The following is a 27,153-nucleotide window of genomic DNA, read 5'->3' on the forward strand; positions in this document are numbered from 1 at the left end:
ATGGAGGGACGATGTGGAATTCAGTTGCGGGCGGTTGGAGGGGAGTCCAGCCACTGGGTGACCTGACTCCATCCCCCTTCTGGCTCGCCGTCCATCTGAAAGCTACTTCCACCACTCAGTAAAACATTGCACTCATTCTCGAGGCCCACCTATGATCCGGTTTTTCCAGTACATTAGGGCAAGCCCTGTGTACTTACGGTAAGGCAGAGGGTCTAATTGAGCTGATTAACACAAGCTGCCTGCAGATGGCAAAATTGAAAGAGCACACTGTGAGGGCTTCAGGAGCTGTAAACACTAAACCCTAGATGCTGCCATGGGGTTGGAGCCCAAAAATGCTCCCCATGACCTGCTCATCTGCATGCTCCCCCTAAGGGTTTCAGCAGTGGAGCACTGAAGAACTGAGGCACACCCCATCATATGCCCTGTGAGGGGGTAAGAAAACATTTCCCATTTTACAATGACTAGAAAATTGCAGAGCCACAGGTGAGACCCAAGTCTATCTGGTACCACAGCTAGAGCTTTTTCTGCTTCACCACATGAAATTCTGAAAAGTTAAGTTGAAACAGAGGTTTTTGTTTTGTGTTGTCTCACTCTGTCACCAAGTACTGAGTGTAGTGGCCTGATCTTGGCTCACTGCAACCTCTGCCTCCTGGGTTCAAGTGACCCTCCCACTTCAGCTTCCCAAGAAGCTGGGACTACAGGCATGCACCACCATGCCTGGCTAATATTTGTATTTTTAGTAAAGACAGGGTTTTGCCATGTTGGCCAGGCTGGTCTCAAACTCCTGATCTCAAGTGATCTCGCTCCCTTGGCCTCCCACAGTGCTGGGATTACAGGCATGAGTCATGGCGCCCAGCCCAGCAGTATCATTTCTTATGATTAATCATTTTTTCCCCTGATGTCTTATACTATGTTTGATTCTATACACAGCTATCAATCTTCTGCCACAAACCATTAATACCCCAGGTATATTCTGAAAATAAACCAATAAGTAATTGAAGAACATATTAGAAGTCTAAACACAGCCACCAAATGACCCTACACACCTATATAATATGTATGATGCTAAAGCTTCTATTATAAGGCAAATTGACTTACACCCAGTTTTTCCAACATGGATGGAGCTGGAGGATGCTATCTTACCTGTATTATCCAAATAACACATGTTCTGACATACAAAAGGGAGCCAAACATTGGTACACATGGATGCAAAGAAGGAAACAGTAGACACTGGGGCCTACTTGAGGGTGGAGTTTGGGAGGAGGTTGAGGATTGAAAAACTACCTATTGCATACTATGTTCATTATCTGGGTGATGAAATATTCTGTACACAAAACTCCAATGACACGCAATTTACTCATGTAATAAACCTGCACATGTAACTCCCCGAACCTTAAATAAATGTTGGAAGAAAAAAAAATAAAGAATTTGGAAAGGCAAAAAGATAGATATATAGGTGAGAGTATAAATTAATAAATTGACAGAAGTCTATTGAGCACTTTCTATGTCCAAGTAGTAGCGTCCAGTGTTTCTGGTGCTAGGTGAGGTAGAATTTGAAAAGCATTTAAAAATCATGAATTTATTCAAATTTTAAACTCAAAAATGCTTACACTCAAGTTGTTGAGATAGTAACTCTTCAATGCTATGACTTTTAGAGGAGGGGCTATGCTTATGTTAATTGCCTTCCTCGATTGTTTTCTCTTCCTATCCACATTTTATTTATTCCACCCAACTTATTTATTCCAAACAGCATCTAATATGAAGAATAAATTCAGCCTTGAACTATGACAAGGGAAAGTTATATCTCTTTCTGTGTCAGTTACTACGTTTGTCCTATTATTTTGTATCTATCTAATTATCCCCAAATCTGCAAAGACTACAAAGGCATAAACTTTAGTGTTAGTGTTCGCCATTGGATTCTTACACAATGTGAAAAAGCAGCTGATCAGTAACTATGTGCTAAATAAATATATGAATATAATTTTTTTGTTGTTGTTTTTGAGACATTGTCTCGCTCTGTTGCCCAGGCTGGAGTGCAGTGGTGCGATCTCAGCTCACTGCAACCTCCACCTCCCGGGTTCAAGCTATTCTTCTGCCTCAGTCTGCATAGTAGCTGGGACTACAGGTGCATGCCACCATGCCTGTCTAATTTTTGTATTTTTAGTAAAGATGGCGTTTCATCATATTGGCCGGGCTGGTCTCAAACTCCTGACTTCGTGATCCGCCTGCCTTGGCCTCCCAAAGTGCTGGGATTACAGGTGTGATTCACTGCGCCTGGCCCAATATATGAATATAATTTTATACACTATTCCTTATTTTATTTATGTTTTGTGTTCATATGCTATTGATAAAATAATTTTGTTTTATTCTTAAAGGATAAGTCTATGTCTTACATATCTCTGTATCTCTTACATGCTTTTACAGTAATTTTCACATAGTAGATTCTTAACATATATTTCCCCAATTTTTTATAATCAGGGAGACCTGCAGAGTGAATTTAGATAGGTGTCTTTCTAAATTAGAAAAATAGTCAAATAAACAAGAAAGCATATGCATTTGCTTACATATACCTGCCTTGTCAATTAACAACATTTCTCATGGGGTTTAAAATAATATTTCCCAACTAATATAGTTTTAACATAACGAAATGACCAAGTTTATAAAATTCAGTGCCTAAGGTAGTGTTGTAGTCCATTTTATGCTAGTATAGTGGAATATCATGGCCTGGTTAATTTATAATAAACAGAAATGTATTTGACTCATAAAAAAATAGTCTTTTCAACAAATGGTGTCTGGAAAACTGGATATCCACATACAAAAAATGATTTTGAAATCTTACACAATATATAAAATTTAATTCAAACAGGATCAAATATCTACATGTAAGAGTTAAACTATAAAACTCTTTAAAGGACAGGCATAAATCTTCATGACCTTGGATTTGGCAATGCTTTTTAAAATGTAATACCAAAAACACAAGGAACCAGGAAAAAAATAGATAAATTGCATTTCATCAAAATTAAAATATTTTGCATTTCAAAGGTCATTATCTAAACTAAAAAGAAAACTTACTGAATGGGGAAAGACATTTACACGTCATATACCTGGTAAGAGTCTAGTATTCAGAATATATAAAGAACTTTTAGAATTGAGTAATGAAAAAGACAATGGACCCAATTTAAAAATGGGCACAGAATTTAAAAAGATATTTCTTGAGTTAATTTTTGTACATGGTATAAGGAAGGGGTCCAGTTTCTCAAGATGAATTAAAAACTTAAATGTACACATTGAGAGACCAAGGCAGGCAGATCATGAGGTCAGGACATTGAGACCATCCTGGCTAACATGGTGAAACTCTGTTTCTACAAAAAATACAAACAATCAGCCGGGCGTGGTGACACGCTCCTGTAGTCCCAGCTACTTGGGAGGCTGAGACAGGAGAATGATGTGAACCCGGGAGGCGGAGCTTGCAGTGAGCCGAGATCACGCCACTGCACTCCAGCCTGGGCTACAGAGTGAGACTCTGTCTCAAGCAAACACCAAAAAACTAAAATGTAAAACCTAAAATTATAAAAGCCCTGGAAAACAACCTAGGCAATACCATTTAGGACATAGGCACAGGCAAAGATTTCATGATGAAGATACCAAAAGCAATTGCGACAAATGCAAAAATGACAAACAAGATCTAATTAAACTAAAGAGCTTCTGCAGTGCAAAAGAAACCATCAACAGGGCAAACAGACAACCTACAGAATGGGGAAACATTTTTTCAAACTATGCATCTGACAAAGGTCTGACATCCAGCATCTGTAAGAAACTTCAACAAATTTACAAGAAAAAAAACATTAAAAAGTGGGCAAAGGACATGAACAGACACTGCTCAAAAGAAGACATACATGAGGCTAAGAATCGTATGAAAAAAAGCTCGTCACTAATCACTCGAGAAATGCAAATCAAAACCACAATGAAATATAATCTCACACCAGTCAGAATGGCTATTAGTACAAAGTCAAAAAATAACTGTCTCTGGCAAGGTTGTGGAGGAAAAGGAATGCTTATATAATGTTGGTGGGATTGTACATTCGAACAGCCATTGTGGGAGACAGGGTGGTGATTCCCCAAAGACCTAAAGAGAAAACTACCATTTGATCCAACAATCCTATTACTGTGTATATACCCAATGAAATATAAATCATTCTTTTATAAAGACATATGGATTTGTATGTTCATTGCAGCACTATTCATAATAGCAAAGACATGGAACCAACCTAATTGCCCATCAATGATAGACTGGATAAAGAAAATGTAGTACATATACACCATGGAATACTATGCAGCCATAAAAAGGAACAAAACCATGTCATTTGCAGGGACGTGGATTGATCTGGAGGCCATTATCCTTAGCAAACTTACAGAGGAACAGAAAACCAAATACTGCATGTTCTTACTTGTAAGTGGGAGTTAAACTGTGAGAACACATGGACACATAGAGGTGAAAAATACACATTGGGAGGGAGGAAGGAGTGAATCAGAAAAAATAACTAACAGGTACCAGGATTAATACCTGCATAAAGAAATAATTTATACTCCAATGACAGAAGTTTACCTATGTAACAAACCTGCATTTGTACCCTTGAACTTAAAATAAAAGTTAAAAAAAAAGACATTTCTCCAAAGCAGATCCACAATGGCCAATATACACATGAAAAAATACTCATCATTAGTCATCAATGCAAATCAAGCCCATGATGGGACACCACTTCACACCCACTAGGCTTGTCTGTCAAAAAAACCAGACAATAACAAATGTTGGCAAGGATGTGGATAAATTGAAACCCCATACTTTTTATTTTATTTTATTATTATACTTTAAGCTATGGGAAACATGTGCAGAACATGCAGGTTTGTTACATAGGAATACATGTGCCATGCTGGTTTCCTGTACCTATCAACCCATCATCTACATTAGGTATTTCTCCTAATGCTATCCCTCCCCTGGCCCCCCACCCCTGAACAGGCCCTGGTGTGTGATGTTTCCCTCCCTGTATACATGTGTTCTCATTGTTCAACTCCCACTTATAATGAGAACATGCAGTGTTCGGTTTTCTGTTCCTGTGTTAGTTTGCTGAGAACGATGGTTTCTAGCTTCATCCATGCCCCTGCAAAAGACATGAACTCATCCTTTTTATGGCTGCATAGTATTCCATGGTGTATATTTGCCACATTTTCTTTATCCATGCTATCATTGATAGGCATTTGGGTTGGTTTCAAGTCTTTACTATTGTGAACGGTGCTGCAATAAACATATGTGTGCATGTGTCTTTATAGTAGAATGATTTATAATCCTTTGGGTATATACCCAATAATGGGATTGCTGGGTCAAACAGTATTTCTGGTTGTAGATCCTTGAGGAATCGCCACACTGTCTTCCACAATGGTTGAACTAATTTACACTCCCACCAACAGTGAAAAAGCGTTTCTATTTCTCCTTCCTATTTCTCCACATCCTCTCCAGCATCTGTTGTTTCCTGACTTTTTAATGATGGCCATTCTAACTGGCATGAGATGGTATCTCACTGTGGTTTTGATTTGCTATTCTCTAATGACCAGTGATGATGAGCTTCTTTTCATATGTTTGTTGGCTGCATAAACGTCTTCTTTTGAGAAGTGTCTGTTCATATCCTTTGCCCACTTTTTGATGGCGTTGTTTGTTAATTTCTTGTAAATTTGTTTAAATGCCTTGTAGATTCTGGATATTAATTATTTGTCAGATGGATAGATTGCAAAAATTTTCTCCCATTCTGTAGGTTGCCCGTTCACTCTGATGATAGACTTACAATTTAAATTATCTTGGGTATATACCTAGGAGAGAAATTGCTGGTAACATGGTAACTTTGTTTAAAACTTGAAGAACTGCCAGACTCTTTTTCAAAGTGTCGACACCTTTTTACATTTCTTGTGTAAATGTAAATTTAAACGTAAATTTGAATTAATTGTAAATTTATTGTTTAAATGTAAAAAGGTGTAGACACTTTGAAAAAGAGTCTGGCAGTTCCTCAAATTTTAAACAGAGTTACCATGTGACCCAGCAATGTCTCTCCTAGGTATATACCCAAGATAATTGAAAACATAAGTCTACACAAAAAATTGTACACAAATATCCATAGCAGCATTATTCCTAATAGCCAAGGTAGAACCAAGCCAAATGTCATCAGCTGATAAATGTATAAGTAAAATATGATATATCTATACCATTAAATATTCAGCCCTAAAAAGGAATGAAGTACTGATTTGTGCTAAAACATAGATGAACCTTTAAAACATTATGCCTTGTGAAAGAAGCCAAAGATAAAAAGCCGAATGTTGTACAATTACTTTTTTCATAGTCTTAAATTTTTATTGTAGATTTCAATCCCCAATTATTTATACATAGTATACATAGTTTGTACTATATAGATATACAATTGAGTTTTGCATTTTGACTTTCTATCTTGAGACCTTGCTCAACTCATTTATTAGTTCTAATAAGGTTTTTTTTTTTTAACATTCCCATAGGATTTTCTATACAATCATGTCATCGTTGAAAAATATGGTTTTAATTATTATTTTCTTACATCTACCTTTTACTTCTTTTTAAATTATACTTTAAGTTCTAGGGTACATGTGCACAATGTGCAGGTTTGTTACATATGTATACATGTGCCATGTTGGTGTGCTGCACCCATTAACTAGTCATTTACATTAGGTATATCTCTTGATGCTATTCCTCCTCCCTCCCCCTACCCCACAACAGGCCCTGGTGTGTGATGTTCCCCTTCCAATTACTTTTTTATGGCATTTCCAGAACAGGCAAATTTAACAGAGACAGAAAGTGGATTTGTGGTTACCAGGGCTAAAAAAAGGAAGATTGAGTAGTGACTGTTACTGGGTATACGGTTACTTTTTGGGGTGGTAAAAACATTCTGAGATTTGAAAGTGGTCATGGTTATGAACATGCTAAAAACCACTAAATTGTACACTTTAAAATGATGAATTGTATAGTATGTAAATAATATCATAATTTATAGAAGGATTAGACAGGAGTAAATGGGGAATATGTACATGTTCAGTAAGTTTGATCATTCTGGGACTGACATAGCAAAGAACTACAGCAATTCCAAGATAGGAGGTTATAGTCAGCTACAAAAATGTAAAAATAAAGGAATCAGTGGAGAAACAGAAATTGGAAAAAAAAAAAGTTGTATAAAATCAGAGAATTTACATCTAACTGCACACCCACTAATCAAAATAGAGAATACTAGGGTTTTGAAAATTCGGATTGGCTGAAGTTTTGTTTACTCTGAAGTTCAGAGTGATCTAAACTTTCCAAAGTTCAGAGCCAGGCCTTTTAATGAAATGTCCTTGCCCCTTCATATTGGTAGTATCTATTAATAAAGGCTCACAGGAGATTGATATATTAATAAGACACAATATTCATGAAGCTTCCCCCGGATAAATTATATTACAAAATGCAATGTATTTTCTATAACACAAGTGATTCTGTGATCAGAAAACGGCTTATGTGTTTCAGTAAAGTGGTGCTCCAAGGGACAAGTGGAATGGGTAAGACTGCAGTAACTGGGTGGTATTTAGCACTTTGTTGTCTTCTGACTCGGCTCATACTTGGAGCAGCACTATTTAAAGGAATCAATTCCCCTGCCAAGGTAATTTGAAAAACATATTAGATAGTGATATAGCAGCTTTCCAATTTCATTGTAGTTCATTGTCAAGCATTATCAAAAGCATTTTTCTTTCTATAATGGAAGGATTCAAATATATGAAAAACTTTCTAAGCAGTCATCTTAAGCTGTAAGTAAATATATAGGATCTTTGTGGTTTTATTTTGGGGGGGGGGTTGTTGTTGTTGTTGTTGTTGTTGTTTTGAGACAGAGTTTCACTCTTGTTGCCCAGGCTGGAGTGCAATGGCGCGATCTCGGCTCACTGCAACATCTGCCTCTCAGGTTCAAGCAATTCTCCAGCCTCAGCCTCCCAAGTTGCTGGGATTACAGGCATGCGCCACCACGCCAGGCTAATTTTGCATTTTTAGTAGTGACAGGGTTTCTCCATGTTGGTCAGGCTGGTCTCAAACTCTCGACCTCAGGTGATCTGCCTGCCTTGGCCTCCCCAAGTGCTGGGATTACAGGCATGAGCCACCGCGCTCAGCCCGGATCTGTCTTGCTAAATACAAAACAAACAAACAAAATAATAACTACTACTAGAATTGCACAATTACTCAAAGATTGGACCCTTTTAGCTGATACAGCATTCTAAGGCTTGAGAGTATATTATAAAATTTCCTCTCCTACCATATAAAGAAGCATTTTGAATGGAATCATATATTGCAATGTTTGGTTTGGAAAATCTAGATCCTTGTTCTATAGAGTAATAGTATCAGGAATCCCCTAGTTGGAGAGAGAGAGAGAAATGTGTGTGTGTGTGCGTGAGTGTGTGTGTGTATACACACTATGTATTTATTCTCTTAAATATTGCCAAAATGTACACAGAACATTTTCTCTCAGGGAAATGGCCTCTTTTGAAAAAAATTCTGTTATATTTTCTCACTTAATTGTCTACTTTTATAAACTTTCAGGGAGAATAATGGTGATTTAAGAGAACAAGATGAAATTTTCTCCGTGAATAGTTGCACAATACCCAGAAAAAAAAAGTCTATGTGTTTTTAACTAGTCAGTGGAAATTTCCATAAGGTGGAGGACAGGAACAACTGGAGATCTTATCTTTGTATTCTCAGTACAATATCCAGCACATTCAATTAATGTTAAGTTGTAATGAGACATGCTGTTACATCACAAAAATACTGTGAATATCACAAATCCAGTGAAAACTTCCTAAAATGTTTTAGTTGCACATTTTTTAACCCCTTGGTTTCCTTTTGATGTTAATATTGAAAGCGTCCATTAAAGGCCATTTACCCAGGCAATTAATTTTTATTGGTCTCTGAATGACTTGTTTAAATCATCTCCTTGGTTGTATTATAAAACATATGGATCAAGGAAATCATCCACATTAAGGCAAAGCTGGTCTCAAAGGCAATCTGCTCATCTGGAACCATGTGTTATCTAGTACAGAAGCAGTGCACTTGTATGTATGCTATCAAACTTTCTTAATGGTAGCTGCAATAACAGTAACAAGTGTCCACTATTCACTTCAATATGCTTTTCTGGGATTTGGATATCTACTAGAAAATATTTTCCTTCGTCTTGAAAGCTGAATATATACTAACCACTGCAGGGTTTAAAATCATTTCCCGCCTCACCTCAATGCAGTAATTTACTGAGAGAAGACATTCAGTCTCCTCAGAAACGTATAAGGATATTTTTAGGAAGGCATTCAATTTAGATCCCAAGTTATCACTGCTGATGTATTATTTATTTACAACCTAAACCTAGGAAATGCTAATTAATACATCAAAGTGTTTTTTAAATGGATCATTTGAGAGTTGTGAGAACACAAATAAGAAATTATGCTAACTTTGCTATATCATCAGACTCTATGAAATTCCAGTACTTTATTTAAATAATCTCAACTTGCTAATAATTTTACTTGTGTACAATTATATATCATGATTTAAAAAATAACATTAATTTTTGGTTAATTTTTTTGATGGGTGTTATGTTTACAGCTCTTTTCCCTTATGTGGTCCTACTCATCTTGTTAGTATGACGTGCAACTCTGGAGGGTGCTTCAATAGGCATTTCATACTATATTGGAGCACGGTCAAACTTTACAGAACTTAGGGAAGCTGAGGTGAGTCTCATTTCGGATTTCCAACTATCTGAGGAGGTAAATCTTAAAAGCAAATGCCAAAAATCTTTGGTTCCATATGAATATCATAATGTAGTAGCTTGCAAAAGACATACAGCTAAATTTATTAGTTTCTATCCACTAGGATGTCTGATTTAGCTAATATTTAACATGCCATTAATTCTCTTTTGTTGATGGTGAGATAATTTTCAGAAATAGGATTTTAAAAGTCATTTTTATTCATTTAAACAGATTCTATTTGACCAACAAAATTTTGGGTTTATTAATCTGAAAAATAATATTGCATTCATAAATATCTGCAAGTTGATGACTAGGACTATGTGTTTTATTGGATAAACTCATAGTAGCTTTAGAGACTACTGTTGAAAGTTTAATAGTCTAACATACATTTTAATTTTCTTCAAAATTTAATATCCCCAAAATATTGTCAAGTTTTGCCTAGTGAATTGTGAAGTTAAAACATAAATATGACATGGATTAAGCATTCCATAACCAAAATTGTTACTTATACCAAAAGTCTAACATATGCTATGAATAAGAATTAGGTAACACTCTTTTAACTTTACCTTTAGATAATGGCTGAGTGTATCACTGGTATGTAAAATCATTTACAATTTTACTGCAGAGAGTATTAACAGTAAGTGTACTACAGATAGTATGCTTCTATCAGTATGGCCTAGAATGCTTTCACTTTTTTATTAGTCACATCACATTCTTAGCACACATTAAGTTCTGTTCAAGTAAAAACCTATAATCTTACGTTGAAATCAAGAGACACTATGTTAATAGTATCTGCCATACTAGTAGTACTATTCAAAATGGATATTAGTTTTAGTTTGCTATAGTATTCTTCATGGAACTCATGCCAATTTCCAGCCATTGCTGTTTTCTTTTCTAAATACTTACAAGAGGATATGTAATTATTTCTTGTAAATTTTTTGGTAAGCAGTGCCAAGTGTATGAGATATTAGTTGTGGAAATCTGTCATTTGTTTACAATTACCTTTCTGAAAATTGAAATGTCAATCATTGGTCTTTGGTTACATTTTCGTGCTCAACAATTTTCACTCAATGATTAATCACATAGCTTTAAATCATTTTAGATATATGGAATTTTATGATTATAGTCTTGGAGCTTAATATACTTTGATGTGTCCACAGGCCATCTTAATTTGTTTCTTCATTTATCTTGGGCCTTACTCTTTTTATCCCTGTTGGTTAATCTCTTCCCCATTTGAAGACCATTTTGGATGGTGAGTAAGAAATAAAACGAAAGTTGGGATTCATCACCTTCTCTGTGTTAGGTTACTGAAGAAGATAAAATACGCTAATGCACTTGGAAATAGTAAACTTTTTAATAAATATGAGCTAATATATGATTATTTCAATTATTTCTGTTACATTATACTACCTTGTTATAGTTGCAACATTTTCCCTAAGAAGTAGATTCACCATTTTCTTTAAAACTCACGATTTGAGCATAGTTGAAAAGCACCTTTGATATTCTTTGGGTGGATTTTAAAAGCCCAAGATATCCGGGTTTTGTACTTCCTGGAAACCACTCTGAAAAATTTATATGATGCTTTTTTATAGGCCTGTGTTTCAGTATCTCTAATACCTTAAAAAAATTAGAGTGAAACCTAAAGCTCCTTGTGAAACATACAATTTAATATTCTCACCCTCTGCTCTCCAACACAACACAACCCAACTCCTTTTTTGGGTTTGTTGGCAATAAGAATTGTTTTTCTTAGATTTTTTTTTTTATTCCTCACAATCTATATTCTAAACAGAGAATTATAATCAGGTGTCTTTCCTTTTCTTTGAATATCTGAAATCCATTGAGATCTCCAGGAGAGTAGAGAACCATACAAATTTATAGATAGAGAGGTCTTCAGGAATGCAGAAATTACTTTTCTAACTACCTCATTACAGTGATGAAACTAAAACCAAGATAAATTCAAATTGAGCTAAAAGTGTACAGCCAATTATTGCAATTTGAATTAGGATTTCCTAATCTCTAATGTAATAATATTGTATATGGATATGAGATTCATAGATATGGAGATTAAAATTAAGTTTGGAATTTCTTTTCACTTTTGTTTGCAACCTAGGTACACATCATGGTATGCAGTAGCATTCTTACACAACACAGAACTGCCACACTCACTTCCAGCTCCCCTGTCACACAGGCACACATAATGTATCAAGCAAAAGAAGCTCAGAGACCAACCTGAGCATGCTGCTTATCTCTTAATATGGACAAGAGCCTAAGAAAAAACAGGGCATTTTATTTCTAATATGATTTTCTTAAATATAAATAAAATAGCCTTGATCTATCCCAAAACAGTTTCCTATGGAACTTGAAAACTGATTGTAAATTTTATTCGAAAAAGAAAAAGGCCAAAACCCCAAGGTGTATCTGATGTGAAAAGGACTTGTCCTACCAGATATGAAACAATATTTATAATACTGTACTAATTAAAATAGTGAAGTGTTAGCATAGGTATAGACATATAGGCCAGCAGAACAGGATCGTAATCTCAGAAATAGATTAAAAAACAAATGGAACTTGGTATGAGGCAGAGAAGGCAATGCAGATCAATAGGAAAAGGGATAATCATTCAATTGATAGAATTGATATCTAATTGATTTAATCGATAATATCAATTATCCTTGAACAATTGATATCCCATTTGGGAAACAACATCAGTTGGAAATTTCACATATCATTCACATATCACATATATTGATATGCACAATGTCAATATTAGGTGAATTGAAAATTTAACAATATAGGCAAAACTTTCATTTCTTTAGAAGAAAATATAGAATAGTAACTTTATAACCTTGGGCTAAGCAGTTTTTAAAAGTAACAGAGGTCAAGGGCAAAACATATAATCAAAGATGGATACCTTCATTTTCAGTAGACCCCCAACAACTGTGGTTAATCAAAGGACACAATGTTAAAAGGTAGAAAATGTAAGCCACAAATTGGGAGGAAAAAAATCAACATATATAATAGACAAAGAATTAGAATCCAAATGAACTCAATACTTATTAGAAACCAAGTAACACAGGCCAAATCAAAAACTGGCAAAAGACATGAACAGGAATTTCACAGAAAAAAAAAATCTTATGGAAAATGAAGTGTTGGCAAGTATGTGGTGGAATGGGAACCCTCACACCCAGCTAGTGGGAGTGCAAAATGGTATATCCACTTTAAAGAACAATTTGGCAAGATTTAGTAAAAGGGGGGAATATGTATACTTTTAAACATCACAGTTCCACATCTACATATGGGGAATATAAAAGAATGTTTACAGCTCTATAACAGCAACATGGTGAATGACCTAAATGTCCATCAACAGGAGAAAGGATAAATCGTGACATATGCAGTTTGGCAATAAAGAATGATTAAAAGAACTAGGTGTATTTAATATAAACAAATGAATTTGCTTACATTCTTTCATTTTAGAATCATAAAATGGACATTTTATATAGTTCAATTTTCTGATGGATAAATCTCACAATACCAAATAGAAAAGTGCACGTTGTATATGTTTACACGCATTAAGATAACTTTTCTATAAATTCCAAAACATTCAAACCTAAGTATAAAAAAAAACAAAGAAATGATCAACACAAAAGTCAGGATAGCAATTACCACTGGAGGGTGGTAGGGTGATGTAATCAGGAAAGGACAGTAATATTTTGTTTCTTAAGCTGAGTAGTGGGCATTTGGGTGTTCATTTCACTGTTATTTATAATATATTAATTTGCATATGTGAGATACTTATGCAAATAAGATATTGTGTATATGTTTTAAAATATTAAATTATTTTCTCTTATAGATTTGGGTAGATATTTTACTCCCTTTCAGTGGCTTGGGGTGACTTAGTTGCTCTATTATATGACAATAAGTTCAAAAACAACTGCTTCTTTGATGCCATTGTAGTTTTTTTGACAAACTGTCTCACTAGTGTGCTTGCTGGATTTGCTATTTTTTCTATATTGGGCCAAATGGCTCATATATCTGGAAAGGAATTTTCTCAAGTTGGAAAATCAGGTATATAATACCATATATTATCAACTCTGATTAATTCAATGTATCTCACTTATGAAACTCTAATATAGTTTATAGAAATTTACTTAAAACAGTCATAATTTAGAGTATTGTGTTTTCTTTCTCACTTTCTTTTTGTACTAGGGTTCTCCAGAGGGACAGAAGTAATAGGATATGTGTGTATATATATGTATAAATATATATGTATGAATATATAGATATGTATAAATATATATATAAAGGGGAGTTTATTAAATGTTAATTTACATGATCACAAGGTCTCACAATAAGCTGTCTGCAAGCTTGAGGAGCAAGGAGAGTCAGTCTGAGTCTCAAAACTGAAAAACTTGGAGTCCAATGTTCGAGGGCAGAAAGCATCCAGCATGGGGGAAAGATGTAGGCTGGGAGGCTAGGCCAGTCTCGCCTTTTCACGTTTTTCTGTCTGCTTTACATTCTGTGGCAGCTGTTTAGATTGTGCCTACCAGATTAAGGGTAGGTCTGTCTTCCCCAACCCACTGACTCAAATGTTAATTTCCTTTGTCAACACCCTCACAGACACACCTAGTATCAATACTTTGCATCCTTCAATCCAGTCAAGTTGACACTCAGTATCACCCATCACAGTCTTATATAATTTGGTTGCTTTAATAACATAATAATTCTTAGATTATCCGTGTAAACAGGAGTATATTAGGAAAACATTACTTAAGAAAATAGAATGTTTCCCCAGATTTTGTTTGAACCACTTACTGTACAACTACAAGGTTCAGACATCATGTTAAGCACTTCCCATACATTTATGAATACATATAAAATGTATATAAACACGGACAGAATAACATATGTAATCCATGGTAACAATTGCCTCTAGAGAAAAATGTGAATTGTATCAGGAAGAGAAAGACAATATACAAATTCCTTACGTAAAATTACAGTATTGAGACTGAATATTTAAAATACATGAACACTGTAAAGGTAAGAGAGTCAAGTGACTTTGAGTGTTCAGCTTTAAAGAAAACTTAGTGAACTCCCTAACTTTAACAAACAAAACAACCAAATCCAATGTTTTTATAAAGTGAAATAGTTGGTAAAGAATTTACGTCATAGATTGTGTTGCCAAATAAGATGATATATTTCTAATACCTTATTTTTTAAATGTTTAAATATTGGTAACTAATTTAAAATATCATACATTTTTGTATGTTTTGATTTGGCATTCATTGCCTATCCAGAAGCTCTAGTGCAACTACCAGGCAGTCCATTTTAGATCATATTATTTTTTGCAAGCTTTTAAATTTGGGTCTCGATTCTCAGTTTGCTTCCATTGGTAAGTAATATTTCCAGCGTTAACATATTACTCATATATTTCATTTGTGTTTTCTCTAATTGACAACATGCTTTTATTACCCATATTGCCCCCTAGCTGTTAATTTCAGAATGACCTTTCTGAAAGCTGTTTTAACTTAAATTTAAATACAGAAAAATACTTGATACTCAAAAGGAATACACATTAATATTTTATCATACTTCTTTCAGCTATTTTAAAAATAAACTGTTGCAGGTGAATTTGAAGTCCCCTGTCTTTCTCTCCCTGATACAATTCATATTTTTCTCTAGAGACAATTGTTACCATGGATTGTGTATGTTATTCTGTCCATGTTTATATACATTTTATATGTATTCAAAAATAACATATACATTTTTAAATTTTCACATAAATGTGAAGTTTCATAGCATACATATTACTCTGAAAGTTTTTTTGCATTAATTATGAATTCAGTTGATACATAGGTATATAGATCTATTAAATCACAATCTCTTTGTTACCATAATATTGGGCATTTGAATAATTTAATTAAAAAATTACACACACTGCTGCAATGATCATACTTGCACATAGTTCTATGCACATATAGGGATTTACCTAGGTTATATGACTAGGGAAATTCTGAAAAAAATTTTCATCCTACCAGTCTCTCATATAAAACAGTTTCATAGTTTACTCTGTTTATAGGATAAAATCCAGAGTTTTCTTGTTGACTTTTAAAGTTCTCGAAAATCTCAAACATCTTTTCTGATATTTTCATTCACACATCTTTCTACTCTTGGCCAGTTACCTATTTCATGGACACATTGATTTCTAAACCTAGAATCCTTTCTGCCATTTTCACACCACTGATTCAAATATTTACCTTATTTAAAAGTCCTATTAGAATTCTTCCTTTTAGATGATTTCAGCTCACAGAGGACTGTCACCTTACAATTGCTATCAATGAAAAATCATATAAAACAGACTGAAAACAACAAATAGAACTGCATTCGGTTTCCAGCAGAACCAAGTGATGACTGCCAAAAGAAATGACCCTATGGGTTTTTAAAAGCAAGAAGCAGGGCTCAGAGTCTCTACTCAACATCTATTTGTAAATTTGATTAATAGACGTGGAATTCTGTGACTAACAGCATTGGCAAATAAGTTGATATATAACATGTCATTTATCCCCCTCTGAAGAAATGATCATAACAACAATTCAAGATTTATTTCCCAAAGTGATGAAGAAAATGATGGTTTCCGTAATTCTGGGCTGCTGCTTGGTTTTGTTTCTCCTTAGTCTTGTCGGTGTGACTCAGGTATACTACAGCATTTTTTTCATAGACAAATTATTAGTTGGAACATACTTTATAAACTAATGAAAGGAACGAAGTCTTAAGAGGTTGCTTAGTGACAAGTCCAGGTCTGACTTGGATCAAGGTTTTCTGAGTTTTAATCCATTTTTCTCCATTATTACTTTCCATAAATCTATTTTGCAGATGAGGAGGCCGAATAATGGACAGTTACCTCAGTTGCAATAAGATTGCAGACTTTAAACACTACAGATACAGATACTACATTTCTTGGCAACCACTACAGAACACACAGACATTGCATACCATTCTGATAATCAACTATTCGAAGTGCTTGTTTTTTTTTTCCAGTGACTCCGTATAGATTGAAAGATTTTTGAGATATTTAAAGCCACATTTGGGTTTACATCTGAAACATTCCTTTACACATTTTAGCAGAAGTGAAACTAAGGAGCATATGTCAAGATTAAATTAATAGATTCAATTGGAATACCTCAGCAATCATAAAAACAATTAAAATATACTTAGAAGTAATCAATATTTTTTTGGTAGGCTGGAATTTACTGGATTCATCTGATTGACCACTTCTGTGCTGGATGGGGCATTTTAATTGTAGCTATACTGGAACTAGCTGGAATCATCTGGATTTATGGTAAATAGTACCTATAAAATTATTTTCAAGTTTTATTAAAATAGTTTAGTTTGACTCATTTTCATTATGTTGACCTAATTATACTATTAATCTTTATACCATTATAATAGTAAAGTACAATATACTGGACAAAATATGAAGAAAATGTAGTTACAGGTGTATGCTTCATTGTTGTACTACAGAAAAATGTTTAGACGCAGAAAGATAATTGATGCCACAATGGTTATTGGAAGAAAATATCAGCAAACATTCAATGTACTCTTTGTCTTGTTTAGGAGGGAACAGATTCATTGAGGATATAGAAATGATGATTGGAGCAAAGAGGTGGATATTTTGGCTATGGTGGAGAGCTTGCTGGTTTGTCATTACTCCTATCCTTTTGATTATAAGTAATAATATACCATGACATTGGTATCAATAATATATACATTCTAAGACAAACTTAGTAATTCACATTGAAGACAAAAGGCAAAGTAATTTTATAAGTGAATGATTTTCAAGTTTTGCAGTATTTATGGATGGTGCTTCTAAGTTGCTTCAATTAAAATGCCTTTGCAGTATTATTTTGAGACCATCAATTTAAACATTTACCATTTGAGAACATAAACAGGTTCATACAGACTTAAAAGTTATCAATAATTTAAAATTTATCAATAGAATAAATGAAAATAAATCATGAATTTTCTCATTCCCTAGAGAATAATGTTCCTAACCATTCTGCCAGGCACGGAAAACACAGAGATACATAAGGCCCACATCCTGCCTTCAAGGAATTCACTTTCAATATACTAACTGCTGAAAAACACCAGTCATATTTTAATTCACATTTTATCTCTTAACGAGGCAGGTATTTGGCATCTGAAAATAAAGAAACTGACCTGTGTCAATAGGGGCAATGGTTTATGTTAATAAATTCAACAATTAATACTATTTAGGAGCTGAGGTAAAGCAAAAGTTGTCTTACTTGAGAGACATAACATATAGACTTAAAATCTTCAAATAATATTTTAGGACAGTAGATGGCTGAGCACCAAAATAAACACTACACTGGATGGAGAATGATTATGAACTAGAAATAATGATGGTGGGGTGGAGCAGTGTCAAAGCTTCATAGATCTGTTTTGGTTTTCATTGCCTTCATGCTTCAAAGGTTTTCCTAGAAAAGGCTATTAATTAATTCTATCCACGATTTGCATCAAATCTAAAGTGTCATATTTGTTTGCAGAGAGGATTACATTTCTTTAACATTATGAGATCAATTTCAAAAAGTGAGCAGTTTAGAAGTAGACATGCTGAATTGAAATATTTGGATACTCCATATTTTTGCTAAATGACTTTGAATATGCTGCTAAATATTTTTATTTGACAAGTCTCCATAATAAAATAATCCCCCTTGTCAATTTAGAATGTCTAGCTGGACCTCTTAACAAGCTAATATTCAATGATTACATAGGTTTGACATCTGATTTTAATTGAAAATGCAAAAGTAGTACATATGAAATGATTTACATTGCCATCTATTGTGTATTGAACTCCATTATCCCTCAGTTATTCTCTTATAGTTAGGTACATTTATAATACTTATAAAATACATTTAAATTTCTGTAATTAAATTAATGGGATGAAGCCATTGAATTTTTGATATGGTTTGGCTCTGTCTCCACCCAAATCTCATCTTGAATTGTACTCCCATAATCCCCATGTGTTGTGGGAGGGACCCAGTAGGAGATAATTTGAATCATGGGGGTGGTTTCCCCCATACTGTTCTTGTGGTAGTGAATAAGGCTCATGAGATATGATGGTTTTATCCGGGGTTTCCGCTTTTGTATCTTCCTCATTTCCTCTTGCCACTGCCATGTAAGAAGTGCCTTTCACCTCCTGCCATGATTCTGAATTCTCCCCAGCCATGTGGAACTGTAAGTCCAATTAAACCTCATTTTCATCTCAGTCTCATGTATGTCTTTATCCTCAGCGTGAAAATGGACTAATACAGTAAATTGGTATCAGTAGAGTGGGGCGTTGCTGAAATGATACCTGAAAATGTGGAAATGACTTTAGATCTGAGTATCAGGCAGAGGGCTCAGAAGAAGACAGGAAAATGTGGGAAAGTTTGAAACCTTCTAGAGAGATGTTGAATGGCTTTGAAAAAAAATGTTGAGAGTAATATAAACAATAGGGTCCAGGCTGAGGTGGTCTCAGATGTTGATGAGGAACTTGTTGGGAACTGGAGCAAAGATGGCTCTTGGTATGTTTTAGCAAAGAGACTGGCAGCATTTTGCCTCTGCCCTAGAAATGTTTGGAACTTTGAACTTGAGAGAGATGATTTAGGGTATCTGGTGGAAGAAAATTCTAAGCAGCAAAGCATTCAAAAGGCGATTTGGGTACTGTTAAAAGCATTCCATTTTAAAACAGAAACAGCATAAAAGTTAAGAAAATTTGAAACCTGACGATGCAGTAGAAAATAAAAACCCATTTCAAGCTGGCTGCAGAAATTTGCATAAGTAACAAAGAGCCAAATGTTAATCTGCAAGAAAATGGGGAAAATGTCTCCAGGGTATGTCATAAGTCTTCATGGCAGCCCCTCCCATCACAGACCCGGAAGCCTAAGGGAAAAACAAATGGTTTCATGGGCCGGGCCCAGGGTCCTCATGCTGTGTACGGCCTTGGGCCTTGGTGTCCTGTGTCCCAGTCGCTCCAGCCATTGCTAAAATGGGCCAAGGTACACCTCAGCCCATGGTTTCAGAGGGTGCAAGCCTCAATCCTTGGCAGCTTCCATATGGTGTTGAGCCTGTGGGTACGGAGAAGTCAAGAATTGAGGTTTCGGAACCCCCACCTAGATTTCAGAAGTACGGAAACTCCTGCAAGCCCAGGCAAAAGTTTGCTGCAAGGTTGGGGCCTTCATGAGAACCTCTGCTAGGGCAGTATGGTAGGGGAATATGGGGTTGGAGCCCCCATACAGAGTCCCTACTGGGGCACTACCTAATGGAGGTGTGAGAAGAGGGCCACAGTCCTCCAGACCCCAGAATGGTAGATCCACCGACAACTTGCACCGTGTGCCTGAAAAAGCCGCAGACACTCAATGCCAGCCTGTGGAAGCAGCCAGGAAGGGGGCTATACCCTACAAAGCCACAGGGTCAGAGCTGCCCAAGACTATGGGAACCTATCTCTCGCATCAGCATGACCTGGATGTGAGACATGGGGTCAAAGGAGATCATTTTAGAGCTTTAGAATTTGACTGCTCCACTGGATTTGGGACTTGCATGGGCCCTGTAACCCCCTTGTTTTGGCCAATTTCTCCCATTTGGAATGGCTGTATTTGCCCAATAACTGTACCTCCACTGTATCTAGGAAGTAACTAGCTTGCTTTTGATTTTACAGGCCCAGAGGCAGAAGGGACTTGCCTTGTCTCAGATGAGACTTTGGACTGTGGTCTTTCGGGTTAACGCTCAAATGAGTTAAGACTTTGGGGGACTGTTGGGGAGGCATGATTGGTTCTGAAATGTGAGGACATGAGATTTGGAGGGGACTGGGGGGGAATGATATTGTTTGCCTTTTTGTCCCCACCCAAGTCTCATCTTGAATTGTACGCCTATAATTCCCACATGTTGTGGGAGGGACCCGGTAGGAGATCATTTGAATCAGGGATGCAGTTTCCCCCATACTGTTCTTGTGGTAGTGAATAAGTCTGCTAGATCTGATGGTTTTATCAGGGGTTTCTGCTTTTGTATGTTCCTCATTTTCTCTTGCTACTGCCATGTAAGAAGTGCCTTTCACATCCTGTCATGATTCTGAGGCCGCCCCAGTCATATGCAACTCTAAGTTCAATTAAACCTCTTTTCTTCCCAGTCTCGAGTATGTCTTTATCAGAAGCATGAAAATGGTTAATACAATTTTAAAATTAAACTGATAGATCTACTTAAAAATATTCTTACAATGTATTGTTTTCTCATTGATTTTAGTAAAACAAAGACAGCTAAATAGGGTGTGTAAATGCATGTGTGTTTTTGATGTGCTAAAAGGGGAGCTTTGTGCAGTGGGAGAGAATAGAAGCAGTTCCTAAGCAAGGAGAAAAGCGTGCCCATTAAAATGTACTTCACATTCTCATTGTATTAATCTATATACTGGTTAACTTATGGCATAAAATAAAATCACACTATTATAAATCAAAGAGAAACGCTCAATAACAGACTATTTTAGATATTGTTTTACTTTATATCTGATATATGGTCTAGTATTTTCTTGAAATATATGTTGAACAAGTATTTGGATTTATAAATATATGACAGTATTTTGGAAAAATTTATTCCATGTAAAAAAAGTTATTTATTTAGGTTCTTTTCATAGTTATCTTCTGGCTTGTTACTAGATTATCTCAACTGCTTGAATGTATTTTCATATTAATTATTTTTGATAAATCACATCTAAAGAACAGAATCAAATTGCTAATCATTAGTGCAATAAAGTTGAATCTTTAGCTTTGTCTTTGCATATTTCACTTTTACAGGCAATATTTGTCTGGTAACTAATGCAATTCCATAGACCTGATTATGGCACAATTCCATACCCTGACTGGGGAGTTGCTCTAGGCTGGTGTATAATAATTTTCTGCATTATTTGGATTCTAATTATAGCTATCATAAAAATAATTCAGGCTAAAGAAAACATCTTTCAAGTGAGCACATTAAATTTTTTTATATTTTATACAAATTACTTATGATTAAAGTGAAGATTACTCACACTATGTAATATGAGAACATATAAGATGCAATTAATTACTCCTACTTCTTCGCTACTTCTATACCTGACAACCATCTGTTACTAGTGTATAACATGGTATTATATTATGTATATATTTGCTGTGTTTCTCTATACTAGATTATAAGCTCCTTGTGGGAGAAGTCTGGTCTTACTTGTTGCTGTATAGATGGGCCTTGCTACAGTGCTTAGCATATGACAGCTATGACATCTATACCTGTGCTGAGTTGTCCCCGAAGATGTCACAAAGCAAATGACCTGTTTGCTTTATATCCATAGTCACTACTTTTGAAACCGTATCTGGTTATAATATACATTTTAATAGTGTTTTTATACTGGAATAAGCCTGGTAAATATCTGGAACTCAATCTAGACCCTGAGTCACCTTTCTTCCATGGAGGTCTAAGGGGATAAAGTTTGTTATGATATCTCAGTAGGACAATGACCACGTAGGCTCAGGAGTCTTAGATTTAAATAAATTAGCAAGTCCATACAACAATGGATCCAATTCAATGGTTTGATCCTGGAACTTTTTTCCTTTGTTCTTGAAACATATCCCCGGTACACACTGATTTAGATCCTTACCTCACACTCATCCTAAGGCCAGGATGGAAATGTCTGAGAATTCAGTGAAGGTACAGATTAGACACACTGTTACTCTAATGGGTTCACATACCTTGTTTTGAATTCATTTACATACTCAGTTATTTTGGTTTAGTAGTTAATATAGTTCTATTAACAACTAGTTACATTTGACTATACTTTTATCTTGGCAAACTGTGCATTATTAAGAATTTAGATGATTGCTTTTTACCTTTCTATGATTCTTATTTTTTGTTAGTAAAGAAAAAAATTTAAATGAAAGTACAGTTCAATATTTACTTGTTTACAGATCATGGCACTTAAATTCTAAGACAATAATTTTTTTTTTCATTTCAGTGCCTTGTAAGTTGCTGCAGACCAGCTTCTAACTGGATTCCATACCTGGAACAACATTGTGGGGAGAGATATAAAGGCATGATATATCCCCCAAAAAAGACTGACAGTCAAATATCTACTGTTAGTGGCAGCAGAAAACCAGAATGAGATCTCATTGACAAAATATATGATTGTATAATGTGATTTTTTTTTAAGAATAGAGGGAAACGTTTTTATTTGTATGTTAACCGAGTAGGGAAATGTACATACTATTTTCATGATAGTGTGATTTTTCTCACATTTAAACAGGAATGCAGTATAAAAATGTGAATTTCTTAATGCTTAGCCATGTGATTATATTTCTTTTCAGATTATCTATCTGAAAAACACACACATACATACATAACTGTCTCTATATCATAATTATATTTTTGTAAAGATTATAATGCTTTTCTAATACATTGAAGGCTTTTTGGGGCTAATTGCTTTGAAATATTTACATTTTCCATTATACAAGTTTTAAAATATTATTTACTTGTATTTTCTTAATATAAAATATTTCTTTTCCACAAGTCTGTGGGGAATATAAATCAATACTTTTTTAAAAAAAGCATTAAAACTGAAGGCCTCACTTAATTAGAAATGTCATAAATATATGCAAAAATGGACTATGTATACTATAAGAGGACTGTAGTTTAATATTTTTATCCAAATATGTTTAAAAACTTCAAGCGTTTGTTACAGTTCATGTTTTCTGTGTGTGAAACTTATAGTTAATGTTCTTTATAAAGAGTGACATAAGAGAAAAGTAAGGATTCTATGGCCAGTAAGTAAGAAATCTAGAAAATGAAATATTGAGTACTTCCTTTCCCATATACAATCTTACTTCCTTGGGTCATTTGGGACAAAACTAGCACCCATTTAATTTCTATTGTGTTTCACAAAATTAAGAGTTGTTCATTATACCCTCTGAAATACATGTTTAATTTCAAATAGCATATGGACCGAAATATTAATGAGAAAATGGCTTTAATCAAATCTAGCATTTTGTGACTGTGATACCCAGATGCTAGAGTGATTTTTGTCTTATATGAGTAAGTTATTACTTACAGGTGACAACTTACTTATATACTATTAGAAGATAAACTTGTCAAACTTGTCAAGAATGAGAAAAGTGAAATTAGAAGTCCTATGTCCTAGTTTCCTTACAAAGGATAATTAAATATATTACTAAGAGCTTTACATATTTATTCTATATTGTTGACAACTGGTTTAAGCATCACAGCCTATGATGATAAACACTGCCTACATATATAAAGAATTTTTCATCAATTCTTAAGGTTCATAGGCTTCAGGGAACATATAAAACAGAAATTATATGGAATATTTTCTGTGTGTACTTCTACATGCATTTTTCTAGGGAGAGAGTCCATAGTTTTCATCAGAATATCAAAGAAACCTGTGACCTAAAGAAGTTTAAGGACCACATACACTACTGCTGACATTTCGTGCTTGGCAAATGAGTGAAAATAGCAGGAATCATTTTTCTTAAATATTTTAAATTGTTTTCTCTTAGTCGTAATTGAACATGAAAGGAGTAAGAAATTAAGGCATTTCTTTAATTTATACGGGTAATTTATTTAGAGGGGAGGGGACAGGAAAGTAGGTAAATAGGTAGGCCTCTAATTGAACCACCTCAATAAGTTATGTACATATATATAAGATGAAAGTGTTTGACATTCTGAGGGTTTCCCTTGAAGGCAGGTCAAATGCTATTAGTAAACTTCAACAGATTGTTAATTCCTTAGATACAAGATTTTATAAAACAATATTTGAAAACAGATGGCTAATTAGAGGTTAGAAATACTTTTCCTTAATTTTAATCCACATTATATTACATGCATTCTACTACTACATTTTGGTACTATTTAAGGAGTCCAATTTTCCACATGTGACTTTTGCAATTCAGGGAAGATTTGGGCATTTTATTTTATTGTTTAAACTTCATTTTATTTTATTTATTTTTATTTATTTATTTTTGAGAGAGAGTCTCGCTCTGTCGCTCAGGCTGGAGTGCAGTGGTGCAATCTCAGCTCACTGCAACCTCGGCCTCCCAGGTTCAAATGATTCTTTTGCTTTAGCCTCCCAAGGAGCTGGGACTACAGGCCTGTGCCACCATGCCCAGCTAATTTTTTGTATTTTTAGTAGAGACGGGGTTTCACCGTGTTAGCCAGGATGGTCTTGATCTCCTGACCTCACAACCTGCCCGCTGCGGCCTCCCAAAGTGCTGGGATTACAGAAATGAGCCACTGCACCCGGCTGATTTTAAATGAAAGAATATCTAATTGGGAAAAGTGTGAAGGGTAAGAAATCTTTTTCAAAAGCTGACCACAAAGAACAGTTAAAAGTTTTTGTCACTATCTTCACAAATGTGTAAAGCACAAATCTTAACATAGTGCTTGGCATATTGTAGGGTGTTCCATAATAGTTATTATTATTATTAGCCTGATTCAACAGTGGCAAGAAACAGCATTCTACATAAGGGAAAACAGTTCATCAAATCCCACTTACTTTAATGCAAAGTAATTTATGGAGACAATTTATAGTATTCTATTGTAAACCATTAGTGAAAACTAGTTTTCACAGTTGATTGAAATAAAAATCACTATATCTCAACTATATTCTGTTTAATGTAGCTTATTTATTTTTAAAAAACTTTTGAACGGTTTTTCTTTTTCTATTGTGCTTACATTCCTTCCCCAGTAAATATATTTTAGCAACATGTAATCAATTATCTAAAGTATAAGTAAGAAACTCGATAAGTATCTGGATTTTATTTTATCTGACTTGGTATCCCCTCCCTCTTAAAAAATAATTCATTTAGTATACACACACAATCAAATGAATCTACTCAAAGTGTCTTTAATGATTTGCACCACTGGCATTACATCCTGTACGCTTTTAGGTGGCTTTCCGGTGACCTGATGCACCTCTGAAACCCTGGCTAACTAGAATATATTCCAGTTCAGCCATTTTGTATTCTACCCTCTTGAGGTTTACCAATAGTCGCTTCTGCATGTCTATCGAGTGTGGGAAATTATTTAAAATATCCCGAGAGAGGTTGTTGAATGAAAGATTGTTGTCTGTATTGCTGTTAATTAACCCAGTAGAAGAGCGTCTTAGTAGTGCAAAAGCAGTAGAAATTGATGACATTTCACCAGTGTTTCTCTGTAAAGGAAGGGAATTATACATATGTAGTTTATCGAATTAAGCAATTTCCAAACTACCAAAAAACAACTTGTTTAATCTTGGTTACCAAAATAAACTGATTTCCGCTAATATGTAGAGATTAAAAATGTATTGAATTACTACATTAACTCAAACATACATTCTTCCAAAACCAGACTGAGAAAAAAAATTTATGAAAGTAGCCGTTAGTGCCGAAGTTCCATATCCTTTCCTTACATCTCCTGAGCAGCCTAGTAGGTAAACATATGAACCCTGTCTTTGACTCTTATCTAAAAGCACTTCACTTGTGACTTTAACACCAGAAAATTCACATTTACACTCGAATTATTTGTGAATGCCCGGAAAGCACCCTTAAAATAAAGATGGCGAGATCAGCAAACAGACACATTGGGGATGAAATGCAAGAGAAGAAAGAGAGAAGGTAAGATTCTTAAAGTGGGAGATGGTGGTGGGGAATGGGCACTGACAACTGCACTTTCCTCTCCAATGAGTGAAAAGCTGACCACATTACTTAGGGACTTGGGGCTTTTTAGAAGAGACCACAACTGTCGAATCACTGGTCAGAATACAGGAATTGCGGAAGTGAGGGGGTAAAAGTCTGGGGCTCCTTCGAGCGAAAAAGAGAAATGAGATGATCTCCCCTTACCTCTCATTTTACTGTATTTTACTCTCTTACATATACACACTCCCCAGTCCACATACTTATCTAGCTTCATCTAATTCAAATCTCCCTCATATTCACCGTTACCTGAAAGCGGTATTTCCAGAAGACAATCATCAAGGCACACAGAATGCTGCTCGCTAGGAGTAAATAGATGTTCATGGTTCCTCTTCGGCCTCTTCTCCCTTCTCGGGGCGGACCCCCTCAGCTGGTAGTAGGCCCCCTAGTCAGCCTGATTTGGGATACTTCAGGCCAGGATACTATGTGTCTTGCACTGCCTGGTGCAACTGGGAAGCTCTGTGTTGTCCCGCTTTATATACTGCTGAGGACACGAGACCTCACAGTTAGGCACGCACGCGGAGGTTCTGCGCCACAATAAGATGACGTAAAAACCGGCCGTGCAGGAAACCAG

The 27,153-nt window shown here is 35.2% G+C and overlaps 1 protein-coding gene and 1 pseudogene across 1 annotated transcript; one reads left to right on the plus strand and one right to left on the minus strand.

Annotated features, from left to right (window-relative positions):
* On the plus strand, positions 1 to 23,051 carry LOC102139641 (sodium- and chloride-dependent neutral and basic amino acid transporter B(0+)-like; annotated as a pseudogene).
* A 2,649-nt stretch (positions 23,052 to 25,700) lies between these two features.
* LOC102129819 (kita-kyushu lung cancer antigen 1 homolog) lies at positions 25,701 to 27,010 on the minus strand. The gene is made up of 2 exons (XM_005594428.4): positions 26,829 to 27,010; positions 25,701 to 26,059 (listed from the first exon to the last, which is right to left on the minus strand). The coding sequence occupies exons 1-2, from the start codon at positions 26,901 to 26,903 to the stop codon at positions 25,793 to 25,795; spliced, it is 342 nt and encodes a 113-aa protein (XP_005594485.1). The 5' UTR covers positions 26,904 to 27,010; the 3' UTR covers positions 25,701 to 25,792.
* Positions 27,011 to 27,153: the final 143 nt, after the last annotated feature.

Source organism: Macaca fascicularis, chromosome X (genome assembly GCF_037993035.2).
Source record: "Macaca fascicularis isolate 582-1 chromosome X, T2T-MFA8v1.1".
Taxonomy (NCBI): domain Eukaryota; kingdom Metazoa; phylum Chordata; class Mammalia; order Primates; family Cercopithecidae; genus Macaca; species Macaca fascicularis.

Bases quoted from the DNA above. Each gene is read 5' to 3' on its own strand.
- LOC102129819 (XM_005594428.4), bottom strand. From the start codon at position 26,903: ATGAACATCTATTTACTCCTAGCGAGCAGCATTCTGTGTGCCTTGATG. The intron at 26,060-26,828 runs GTAACGGTGAAT...CTTCCTTTACAG, and splicing joins TCTGGAAATACCGCTTTCAG to AGAAACACTGGTGAAATGTC.